Raw genomic sequence first — 12,093 nt, 5'->3', positions numbered from 1 at the left:
TTCTATAATTTTATAGATATTGTGTGGATAGTAGTATAGATGCTGATCTCTTTAAACTAAATTAAGTTTAAATACTAAACATTAAGTTTCTCTTCTGGTTGCGCTAATTATTATTATTATTTTTTTTTAATTCGATTTTTTCCTTTGTTAAAAACTGAAACTTTTCTTTCTTATTCACTTTTTAGTTATGCTTTTAATATTATTATTATTATGATTATTATTATTATGCGTGCTTTCTGTTCCAAATAAAAAATATGATCACCGGACAGAAGTGCTTTTGACAACACAATCTTGTTCTTTGTTTTTCTTATTATCAATTGTATAAATTAAGAATTAATTTTACTTAAACACATTTTCAAAATTGCAAAAAATATTTTTTTAAGTAAATAGTTAATCACTGTTTTTTTTTCATTTTTAAACATTTTTCTTTTCTTTTTATTTCATAATTTTAACGACGATTGTCACGATAACTACGACCGCTACGTTCATTGTTAGCACGAAAATGACGGTCACGATCCCCTCCCCGAGAATTACGTTCGCGTGTACGATTTATATTCGAATTGTTCACGTCACCGCCCCGATTACCGCGGTAACCTTGACTGCTGGAACCGCCACCACCACCCACGCTACCGCTATTACCACCCGGCCCTGTGTTATTGCCATTACTACCGCTAAGACTGGGTGGGAATCCGGTAGATAGTGAGCCTGTCGGCAGACCCGCGTGTTTCCACGCCGCAAAATCTTCATAGGATGGTGCGGATTTATCGAAACCCGGCGGTGGTGGGCGTATAGGTTGTGGTGGTGGATAATCCGGTAGTGGCGGCCCATCATAATAACGCACTGGAGGCGGCAATTGTTCGTATATAGAGGCAGAACCGCCCGACGGAGGTACTGCTGCACTACCGGGCGTTGGCGGCGGTAGTTGACCAAACGGTGGTACAAATGGCAATGGCGGCAATTGGCCATGCATTGTGCGCATATAATCTGCTAAATAAGCTTCGGCAGCGGCTGCTGGTGTCATGTACCGTTCCCAGGGTGGTAAGCCGGCATCGCCACCACCAGCCCGCGAACTACCTCCACTGCCACCAGGACCACCGCCTGGTCCACTTCTATACGGCGAACCGCTCCTTTTATAACTAGTTGATGGGTGACCCAAATGCGCAGGCAACTTATAGGGACGATGTGGTCCACTACCATAGGTGCGTTTATGACGCATAGGCCCACCGCCGATCTCTCGTCTCTCATGGCCGCCGTGCCGGTAACTTGTGCTACCTCGGATACCACCACGTGTCGACAAACTTTTCGGCGGTTTATAAACGACCCGAATATTTTTTTCACGCATCATTTTTGCAGTTTCCTTCGATTTACGCAAAATTGGTGTCAATTCGATTTTTTCATCTTCCGGAAAAAGGCGACATAATTCCGCACCCACTTTTGGTTCAATTTCTTGACCATCACGACCGATTTTTACTGGTTTTCCTTCGTTCCATGAATTGTATAAATGAGACGTGCAATTAAAGGAGAGTTCTTTGCGGCAAATCCAATCAATTTCGATGACACCACCCAAAGCTCTCGAGGACATGCTGGGCGGTAACACCCAAGCTGGCTGCGTTATGTCCCGACGTGATGATGCGCTCATACGAGCAAAACCCGCGAATTTTCCTGAAAAAAATGGGCGCTTTATAGGTATGAACTAAAATTTGAACGCTTCCTATGCAAATCTTTGATATCCAGCATTTCAATTACAAACCATTTCGACTTTTATGGTGAAACGCAAATATAATTTGATTCTTTAATTTTTGTCATAAAAGGCGAATGTAATCGACAACATATGTGTTCATTTGAAACAAAAATCTTGGAGCGCATTTTTTTCGGCCAGAAACATAGCATATTATTTGCAAGTGAGCTCTTTTTTAAAATAATACGTTTGAAATTGACTCTTTGCAGATCGCTTCGGTTCCTTGTATATACAAAATAGAGCCTTCTTACAGTTTATAGGTCTTTTCAATATTGATAAGCGCAATAAAGAATGTGAAACACCGCCCGTTTCAAATCTATGGCCATCAGTATAATACATGTACAGGGTTTCAGAATTCTACTTTTAAATTTCAAGACAAAATACCGAAAAAGAGAAAGATGAAAAGACGCAGATAATTATGTATCAGTAATTTATATGGGTTATTCTTTTTGATGTATACTTCCAAGCTTTACAAAGGGAATGAAAGATTGAACTACCATCGTTTGGAAAACACCCAAAAAGACTTTCCTTTCTAGAAATCGTTCCCATTACACTTAATGGCAGTAATCAATTTATAATTCCTATACAAATACAAAAATCTACTCCAAATTGTTGGACGTCTTAGCTAACGTATTTGATTAACACCTGCTGCAAATAATTTAATAATAGTTAACATACTACAAAAAGTGTTTTTACTTACCACTCTCATTAACCGAAAATATCAGTAATACATTTCTGGCCTCTTTGAAAGCTTGGCTTAAGTTGGTATCATTTTGTGGCAAAGTAGCCCACACATTTTGACTTTTCGAGATATTAACATTATCTGAATTGTTAGATTTGATGAGAAAAAAACGTGTATCACGGAATAAATAGTTTAATTTAGTTTTATAGTCGTATAACGAAACACTTTTACCACCCCCGCTAGAAGCGTTCGTCGACGATCCTTTTTTTTCTGGTGATGTCGATTTTAGAGGATTTTTGCGACCATTGCGTTTTATATTGGCAGCCGAATCAGAATCTTCAGATTCTGAATCACTATCAAAAGGAACTGCAGAGGTTTTAGCTTTAATAACTTCTTCATCGCTGGCTTCAGTATTACCACTGTTAACAGCGGCGCTCTGGCTAGCTTCAGATGACTTTTTACGCGACTTCTTTGAATCGATTGTTTCCGATTTCTTACTTTCTACGGGATCCTTCGATTCAGTTGATTTACTTGATTTAATTTCAGCATTGCTGCGTTTCTTTTTACTGGCATTTTTACCATTCACCGTAGATTCTTTTACTGATGGTGAAGCAGCTCGCTTCGATTTTTTTTCTATAGATTTCGCTGGTGGTGGCGGTGGTGGGGCTTTTTGCGGTTTCTTAGCTTTCGCTTTTATCTTCTCTTTGGATTTAGTAGAAGGGGCTGTGCTTACCGAGCTAATACTAGGTTGCGAATCCGATGACTCTGAACCCGATTCGGAAGCTTCACTACGAGTATCAAAAGATTCGTCAAAATGTTGCAATTCTTCAGCTATATCCGCCTCATTCTCATCAAGACCCAAATGAACAGCATCTAGATCTGCCATTATTTTCATTGAAAAGCTGCTCAATAGTATTTCAAATAGGATGATGATAAACTTAAATTATTGCAATTAACCCTTTTATGGTTACACAGGCAAAACCCTGCTTTAATATCAACTTTTCGGGTTGCTACTTTTCCTAAACTTCAAGTATTTCACAAAGAAGGTTAACGCAGGGACAGGTGACCGGACAAAGCCATAAAACAAACAAAAAAAAAATCATATTAGCATACAACAGAAGTTTTTAATGGTTGATCGTAAGTAAACTATTGTCTGCATATTTGTCTTTTCAAAAGCACATACCTTCTTTACTCCTGCACAAAGTAACGTCGCATGAATTTGTAATAATTAATTATGTATAACTGCCTAAAGATTAGGAAAATTTTCAATGAATTTTCTTAATTTTTCAACGAATTCACATTCACACATCAATTTTAATCGGCTACGTTTTCATTTGACAATGGCGACTAACAGAGCTGCCTCTAGCATAAAAATGCCATTCATATTAGCGGGAATGAGAGTAAATTCGTTTTTTTATTATCTAACTGCAAACTAGGCATCATTGTTTTCGATATAAATAAGCAAATTACTTCTCTGTACTCACGCGGGCAAGTACGGAGTAATAATTCATTTGACAGCACTTCGTAACTCCGTGTAAAGAACAATTATCTATTTGATAATATTTCATAACATTGCTTGACAGCTGATTTTTCAGTCGTGCTACGAATTTCTTTAAGCTTAAGAGAATTTGTGGATTTACTTCAGAAATGGATTTAGATTTGTCTATTTTACCATTAGAGTGCGTGGAAAATTTAGTAAAACAAAAATGTTTGATTTCAAAAAGTAAATTCCCTAAAAATTTATATCCAGGTTGCTGGGCTAAATGTCGTATAGTTTCTAAGCAATCGGAAAAGCTTGAGGATCACTTTGGAATTTGTCAAATATTTCCAAGAGCAGAATGCAACGACAATGTTTGTTATTTGGATGCAAGTGTGCAAAGCTTTAAGCAAATACAAGGCGATCGAGTGATCTATAAGCTAACAAGACTCCAATGCTTGCAATTACCAATTAAGCAAGTGAAAGCAATAGATTTAAATGTTTATTTGATACCGGAGGTTTACATATCCAAATTCCACTTAATAACGAAATCGTACTTAAGGCAAATCTTACAAATTCTTCTGCAAAATTTCCATTTACACGATACTTGCTACATCCGAAGTTCGGAGTTACTCGAATGTGGCATTGATAGTATTAAAATCATAGGTGGCACTGATAATGACGATCGTGAAATGGAATTTTTTATTATAAATGATCAAAGTTTAATCAATTTAAAGGAATGTTTCATAAAATCCAAACAAATCTGTGAACCTTGTTTAGAATTAAAAACCTATACGCAAGTGCAACAGGAATTGAATGAATTCATGACCTTAGTTCAGTTGCAACGTTCTCAAAAGGTTTCTCTACGTATACCGTTGAATCTATTGGTAAGAGGGGCTAACGGCTGTGGAAAAACAGCTTTGCTAGAAACCTGGCTTAAAGACCGACAATGTAATGTTTTTCGCATAACTTCGCTACAAATCGTACAACCTTTGCCTGGCGATTCCGAGATACAGATAAGAAAGATTTTCCAAGCTGCTATTAATTTTGAAAAACATTTCAAATCTAAAGGTTTGGCAATTGATATGGTATTGAAGCTAAGTATAGAAATATAACATTTTACTCTATTAGGAGCTACGGTTATATTCCTGGAAGATCTTCATCTGTGGTACACAGATTTAGGAAAAAATTCAAAAAGCATTCCGAGCTCTTTAGGAGAGCTATTTTTACAAATTGATCAACTGTTTAGAATGGGTCAGGAGATTATGTGTTTGGCTACTACATCAAGTTCAGAAAAATTTGATAAATTTGAGACAGAGATTACAATGAATACTTTTACTAAGGCCGATGAACGTATACAAGTAATTGCTCAATTGCTTTCTGAAAGTATACCTTCAATAAGTCTTTCGACAACGCTTCTTGAATTAACGGCTAAGCAAGCACGTGGATATACCATAGCGGATTTTAAATTATTGGCAGATAATGTGGCATATAGTCTGCTCGCAAAGTCTGGAAAAAGTTTGGAGTTTGTTTTAGAAGACCACCTAAGAAAGGCAAGTTTTGTATGGCTGTCGAATCGGTAAATTAATAAAATTACGGATTCCATTTGCAGCTTAAACCCTTCGCATTAACTAACTCTGAGGTCACTACCTATAAACCGACGGAAAGTTTTGATACGATCGGTGGCATAAACAATTTAAAAAAAGTTTTAAACGCTTCGATACTTGCTGGCCTAAAGCATGTAGATGCCTTCTCGCGTTTCGGATTACAGTTGCCAAAGGGTATCTTACTCTACGGACCACCAGGATGTGCTAAGACCACTATAGCAAAATCTTTAGCCAATGAAGCAAGTATGACTTTTATCGCTACGTCAGGAGCAGAGGTTTATTCGCCATACATTGGCTGTGCGGAAAAATTTATAGCAAAACTATTTGATGCTGCTCGTAAAAATACTCCCTGCATGATATTCCTAGATGAAATTGGTAAAAATTTTTATCCAAGTCCTTTAATGCATTTTCATACTAAACCATAAAATTTACAGATACTCTTGTAGGTCGTCGTTCTATAAGCTCAAGTTCTACAGGTTCCAGCGACGTACAAATGCGAATTTTGTCTACTCTACTTACCGAAATGGATGGTATTGTTTCGGCCAATACCGACAGTTATATTTTAGTTGTAGCCGCTACTAATCGTCCGGATATGATCGATGAAGCTCTTATGCGACCTGGACGTTTCGATAAATTATTGCATGTTCCAGTCCCTGATTTTGAAACAAGAAATTTAATTTTTCAACTCTGTAGTAAACGAATGCCGTTTGATTCAGATTTAAATTTGGAAAGTTTGGCCAGCCGCACTGGTAACTTCTCCGGGGCCGATATTTGTAATCTGTGCAATGAAGCCGCAATGCGTGCGTTTCAACGTAATCTCTGTTCTACCGAAATCCAATCCGAAGATTTCGAGTACGTGCTAAGTGAAACAAAGTCATCTTTGACACAACAACAGATAGACTGGTATTATCAATTTGAAAGCAAATATTTCCAACGTTAGCTTCAAAGTTACGGCATATGAAAGTGAAAACTAAGAAAGATATATTCGCTGTACGACGAATTTGAAATAGCCAGGACTCTCAGAACTTCTAATTCTCTGAACTTTGAGGGTATCATTTGGTCAACTAAGACAATTTCCATCTTGTGGTTTATAGCATCATTGCATATCTCTATATAAAAAGGCGTCAGGTAAATGTTGCTTTCTGTATACACGCATTATGTCATATGCACATGTTTTGTTAGATATTCAAAAAGCGCATTTATTATCAACATCAATATTTTTGCCTTAACGAGTTTCATAACAACAAAAATATGGTTAAATGAGCTACTGACATCGTGATAGAAAATCTAGTCATTCATTTGCAGTTGACGATGCCTTGTGTCGGTCGTTGATCCCCAGCGAGCGATCATATAGCGCCGAGTTAAAGAAGAAACGCTGCATGATGGCGACATATTGAATCGCGAGCTCATGCCATCATCTGGATAGAGTCGACCGAAAAGTAAAACGTTTAACACCACGTTAAAGCAGTGCAAAAAGTACTCTACTGCAGCCGCTGTCCATTTAGACTATCCCAAACCCTTCTTGGAGACCATTAATGCCCTATCGGTCATCAGATTCTCATGATGGGAGTGTCTCTAAAACTCTCGATACCTTTGCGCATCGTGGGGTGCGCTGTATTCATCTAGAGAAATATACAAGAAAAATGTTCCTTGGAGACAAACGGGATTTGTCCATCAAACCAATTCTTTAACACGAACTTCTCAGCATTCTCATCCAGTCGTACTCAAAATGTCCGCAAATTACACTACCGCTATACGTCGTTCTTCGATCGTATTGGCCGCCTTTGAAATAACCTGCCAGCAATAATTTTTCCCACCATTTCAGATGTTTCCACTTTCAAGACGAATGTACACAAATACTCTACTAAACTTCCTTCCTGCGTCCACGGCTGTCAATCTTCGTGCCTTTTAGCGTGGCCACACATACGTATAAGAGACATCCCATAAGAAAAGAATACATAAATAAATAAATTGATTGTTCAATTGTCGAAGACGTTCTGCATTTGACGTTTTAACCTTTCTTTGAGATTTCCAGATCGTGATCGCAAGGTCAAAAACTACTTACGACCTTGAAATGAAAAAAGCCAAGTAGCACAATCACATAATTCCCTATTATTTGCAAATAATTTTAACGAAATTTTAGTAGGTGCCATCTGTTGTTGCTTCTACGCTTACGAATCAAACATAAAGATTATGGAAAAACAAATGAAATCTTAGCATTGTAGTATTTTGACCCATCATTTATCAATAAGCTCACTTTTTATAAGACGCAAAGCCTGATATTTTTAGCGGAAATGAGTTTACCTTAAAACTTTGCAAAACTTTATTTCACACCGCAGAGCTTTCGAGAAGAAGCACTGCCAACTAGAAGAGATATTTTTTAAGAAATTCATAAATATAATGAGTATGGCAACTCGGCTCGCTTATATTTGTTTTTTTGTTTTTTTTTTTTTGCTGAACTCAATGCAAGAAAAGGAAAAGTTGGGATAAAGCCTTGAAAAATTGTGTCAAAAAAATCGGTTTGTAGATTTAAAAAGATTAATATCACGTATAATAAATGAAAAATCTTTCAGTGACTTAATAGCGGGATTCTTGTGCCTTCGGTATTACAAATTTAGCCTAAGGATTTCATATAAATACACAAATTTTGATCATGAATAATGGATTTGACGAATGGGTTAGTAGCTGGATCGTATTGAAAATTGAATAACCTCTTCATTAACGTATTCTCTTTGTTTGTTTATTACAGGGTGGCTATATGCAGGCAAAGATTACTAAATTGGAGGAACAATTTAGTAATGCCAGCAATCCTTTTAAAAAATCTGATCTTTTCGCGGGCATTTCTATTTTTGTCAATGGTTTAACAAATCCTTCAGCCGATGAGTTGAAACGTATTATGATGATACATGGTGGTGTATTTCATCATTATGAACGTTCACATACTAGTTTTATAATAGCTGAAAATTTACCAGATGTTAAAGTACGCAACTTCAATACTAGTAAAATTATAAGCCCGCAATGGGTCGTAGACTGCGTCAAAGAACAACGTATTCTTGACTATGCCCGCTATTTGCTGTACACTAATCAAAAGACTTCGCAACCTAGTATACAGTTTAGTTTAAACAAAAAGACTGATGTTTTAAAGCTATCATCGGCTAAAGAGTTCGATCCTAAAGAAATTCAAAATCAATTGACGAATATTAATCAGGGTCTAGCGGAGTTAAATGCTAGTTCCGCTAATTACAAAACTACTATTACTTCTAATACGGCACTTACAGCAGTTGATCCAAAGTTTCTTAATGAATTTTTCAACAACTCGCGTTTGCATCACATTGCTACATTGGGAGCAGGTTTTAAGCAGTATATTAGCGAATTGAGGCAACAACGTAATGGATATGATTTTCCTGCCAGACAGCAGCTTAAAGAAAAGTTGGGTAAAACGTATCCAACACAACACGCGATTAATAATGCTGGCAAAAATTGCATTATGCATATCGATATGGATTGTTTTTTTGTATCTGTGGGATTGCGTAAACATCCGCATCTTAGGGGATATCCAGTAGTAGTAACACATTCAAAAGGTTTTTTACAAAAAAAAAAAAAAAAAAAAAAATGAAGAAATTTGAAATTATTTTGACTTATTTTTCATCATAGGCGGCTCTTCAGCTTCCGAAATCTCAGTGAATTCTCAAGCTGATCGACAAGCCGAAATGGAACTGTTCGAAAAACGCTTTAAACAGCGTCTACACAATAACATTCTATCGGATAAAGTGCGTGGCGGTTTCGAAAGTAAATTGTCTCTATCAGAAATAGCCTCAGCTTCTTATGAGGCTCGAGCCAAAGGTATATACAATGGCATGTTCGTGGGTCAGGCTTTGACACTGTGCCCGGAATTAAAAACTATACCATACGACTTTGAAGGTTACCGAGAAGTGGCTTTCACTTTGTACAATACTATTGCCCAGTATACCTTAAATATAGAGGCAGTCAGCTGCGATGAAATGTTTGTTGATTTAACCGAAGTGGTAAAATCCCTTGAAATTCCTGTTATGAATTTCGTAAAAGCTATACGCAGAGAGGTAAAAGAAAAAACTGGCTGCCCTTGTTCAGCAGGGGTGGGTGCTAATAAGTAAGTTCCAAGATTGTAAAAAAGCAATTTTATATTTTATAAGTTTTTTATATACAGATTGCAGGCTAGAATGGCTACGAAGAAAGCCAAGCCCGATGGTCAGTATTATTTAGAAAGTGATAACGTATGGGCTTATATGTCGAATATATCGATAGAAGAGTTACCTGGCGTAGGCAGCAGTACGGCTTATACATTAAAGGAGGCCAAACTAAAGAGTTGTGGCGATTTGCAAAAATGCTCTTTACCCCGTTTAAAAGAGCTGGTTGGCAAAAAGTTGGGTGAAACCTTATATCAATTTTGTCGTGGTATTGATCCGAGACCGCTGGTTTTCGAGCAAATACGCAAATCTATATCGGCAGAGGTTAACTACGGTATACGTTTCAAGAAATATGCAGAATTAGAAATATTTCTTAAGCAGTTGTCGGAAGAAGTTACAAAACGTTTAAAAGACATTAAACGTAAAACCAAATGTTTAACGCTAAAGCTAATGATACGAGCGAAAGATGCACCCAAAGAAACATCCAAATTTATGGGTCATGGTGTCTGTGATCATATCACAAAATCGGTACCCCTTTCAGCGTATACCGACGATTTAGAAATAATAACCCGAACTACATTAGCAACCATGAAATCCTTGAATTTACCCCCAGACGAATTGAGAGGTATTGGTATACAGCTTACAAAATTAGACGAACCAAACGAATTTATTGATAGACCAAAAGAGAATATAATCAAGTGCATGTTTTCTAAAGTTAAAGAAAAACAAAAAGAGATCACTATCATGAATGGAAACGGAGAAGAAAAGGAAAAATATGAATCTTTTAAAACAATTGGAAAAGAAAATGTAATGTTTCCAATTACAGAGAAGCAACCAAAAACGTGTCTGGAAAAAAAGGTAATTAAGAAGGCGCGTAAGACAGAGAAAAAAGATAAAGATCGTATGCCGGATGTTATTAGTATGTTGAAAAATAATGCCAACAAGCCGCGAAGTGTGAAAAAGCAAACCATACCCAACGATTTAGATCCCGAAGTATTTAATGCTTTACCTTTAGATATAAAAAACGAAATTCTTGAAGAACGAGGTTATCGTCCTCTAACGGAAGAGCGGTCTTCAAGTACAAATTTATGGGATTTCACTGAAGGTGAATTGCAACCGTCAACTTCAAAGGAAGCGGAAGCAAAACGCCTAAACGAACGAATAACAGATTTTCCAATCAAAAAATTTATGGAGCCAATGGAAAATTGTCAGATTGATAATGCATTCTTGGATGCTTTACCAATTGATTTAAGAGCCGAAATTGAAGAACAAATGATAGCATCCGAACCATCACTTCCAATTAATCAAAATCTTGCAGAGTGTTCAAAAGCAATTACTCAACGAAGAAATATCTTCCAACAGGATAATTGCCAGCAATTACTTCTAGCTTGGATCGAAAGTACTAACACACCAGAAAGTTACGATATTGAGCTAATCTGTCAGGATGCTCGCCAGGTTATAAGACATAAAGAACTGGATCAACTTTATAGTTCTTTACAGTATATGATACAGTTACTTAACGGTCGTAGTAAGTCTGTGGAGCATGAGGATTGTCTGTGGCATGCAGTCCTTCAGCTTTTACAAGAAACGATTGACAAAGAAATGCGTGTAATCTTCGATGGCCGAAAATTGCATCTACCTTTAAAATTGAAATGTGATAAATGTGCAAGCGATGAATAAATATAGCAAAATGTTGTATTCAAAGTTGTTGTTAACCCGCACGTTATTAGTATGTAATCCCAAGAGGTAAAGAAAAAAATAAAAAAAAGAAAAGGAAAAGGAAAAACGACGTTTTAAACTAACTGTACGATTACATAACGATCTTAATTTCCTCAGGTGAATAGTATTCGTGTAATTATAAATTTCAAGACCTTTGTCTACTCTAATTTTGATTTAAATCGTCTCACATAGACATTCAAGGAATAAAATTTTCTAAATAAGAAATTGACCCGACAGGACACAAAATTAATGCGGGGATTAGAGTATAACTTATTATCGATAAATGACCCTCAGCAACACGAATTTCAAGGTAGCTATTACAATTTCAATATTGGCACCATCTATCTTTAAGGCGAGAGTCAGATGCTCATTCGGGGGTCGATAAATTACCCTAATTGTTGAGGCCAATTCGTCTCAAGTTCATTCGCAGCCACCCAAGGGGAAATGCAGTCCAAACGGTAGTCAATGTTAGCCTGATATGCTTCCAAATTATCAGCACTTCCGCAAATCATAGGCAAATACAAAGGGCATACACGAAACTAGGTTAAACGTATTAAAGAAAACATTCATATACCCAGTCCATAACAGTTATTTAAGTCTGGCCAACATTTAGTAGGGTTCAATTGCTTGCAAGCAGCATCTACACTTAAATGTTCAGCGTTTTTTGTCCTGTATCATTAACTAATACAAACTTTTATATTACC

General features: G+C 36.8%; 3 protein-coding genes across 6 annotated transcripts; 2 read left to right on the top strand and 1 right to left on the bottom strand.

The window, feature by feature from the left end:
- Nucleotides 1–376: 376 nt before the first annotated feature.
- On the bottom strand, nucleotides 377–3,779 carry LOC119632063 (YTH domain-containing protein 1). 2 transcript variants are annotated; one of them, XM_038024763.1, is made up of 3 exons: nucleotides 3,604–3,779; nucleotides 2,439–3,444; nucleotides 377–1,662 (listed from the first exon to the last, which is right to left on the bottom strand). In XM_038024763.1, exons 2-3 carry the CDS (start codon nucleotides 3,313–3,315, stop codon nucleotides 449–451), a joined length of 2,091 nt encoding a protein of 696 aa, XP_037880691.1. In that variant the 5' UTR covers nucleotides 3,316–3,444; nucleotides 3,604–3,779; the 3' UTR covers nucleotides 377–448. The 2 variants fall into 2 exon arrangements, with proteins under 2 accessions (XP_037880691.1, XP_037880692.1); XM_038024764.1 differs by having other exon boundaries at nucleotides 2,439–3,439.
- A 263-nt stretch (nucleotides 3,780–4,042) lies between these two features.
- Nucleotides 4,043–7,540, top strand: LOC119632252 (cell division control protein 48 homolog B). 3 transcript variants are annotated; one of them, XR_005246764.1, is made up of 5 exons: nucleotides 4,043–4,968; nucleotides 5,029–5,450; nucleotides 5,510–5,879; nucleotides 5,939–6,632; nucleotides 6,796–7,540. XR_005246764.1 is itself a non-coding variant. In XM_038025066.1 (4 exons), the coding sequence occupies exons 1-4, from the start codon at nucleotides 4,068–4,070 to the stop codon at nucleotides 6,442–6,444; spliced, it is 2,199 nt and encodes a 732-aa protein (XP_037880994.1). In that variant the 5' UTR covers nucleotides 4,043–4,067; the 3' UTR covers nucleotides 6,445–7,540. The 3 variants fall into 3 exon arrangements, 1 of the variants encoding a protein (XP_037880994.1); XR_005246763.1 differs by having other exon boundaries at nucleotides 6,687–7,540; XM_038025066.1 differs by having other exon boundaries at nucleotides 5,939–7,540.
- A 439-nt stretch (nucleotides 7,541–7,979) lies between these two features.
- On the top strand, nucleotides 7,980–11,564 carry LOC119632313 (DNA repair protein REV1). The gene is made up of 5 exons (XM_038025152.1): nucleotides 7,980–8,023; nucleotides 8,078–8,181; nucleotides 8,254–9,085; nucleotides 9,159–9,633; nucleotides 9,691–11,564. The coding sequence occupies exons 2-5, from the start codon at nucleotides 8,158–8,160 to the stop codon at nucleotides 11,348–11,350; spliced, it is 2,991 nt and encodes a 996-aa protein (XP_037881080.1). The 5' UTR covers nucleotides 7,980–8,023; nucleotides 8,078–8,157; the 3' UTR covers nucleotides 11,351–11,564.
- Nucleotides 11,565–12,093: the final 529 nt, after the last annotated feature.

This window comes from Glossina fuscipes, unplaced genomic scaffold (assembly GCF_014805625.2).
Source record: "Glossina fuscipes isolate IAEA_lab_2018 unplaced genomic scaffold, Yale_Gfus_2 1, whole genome shotgun sequence".
NCBI classification, from domain to species: Eukaryota; Metazoa; Arthropoda; class Insecta; order Diptera; family Glossinidae; genus Glossina; species Glossina fuscipes.
This window is presented reverse-complemented; position numbering and strand designations above follow the sequence as displayed.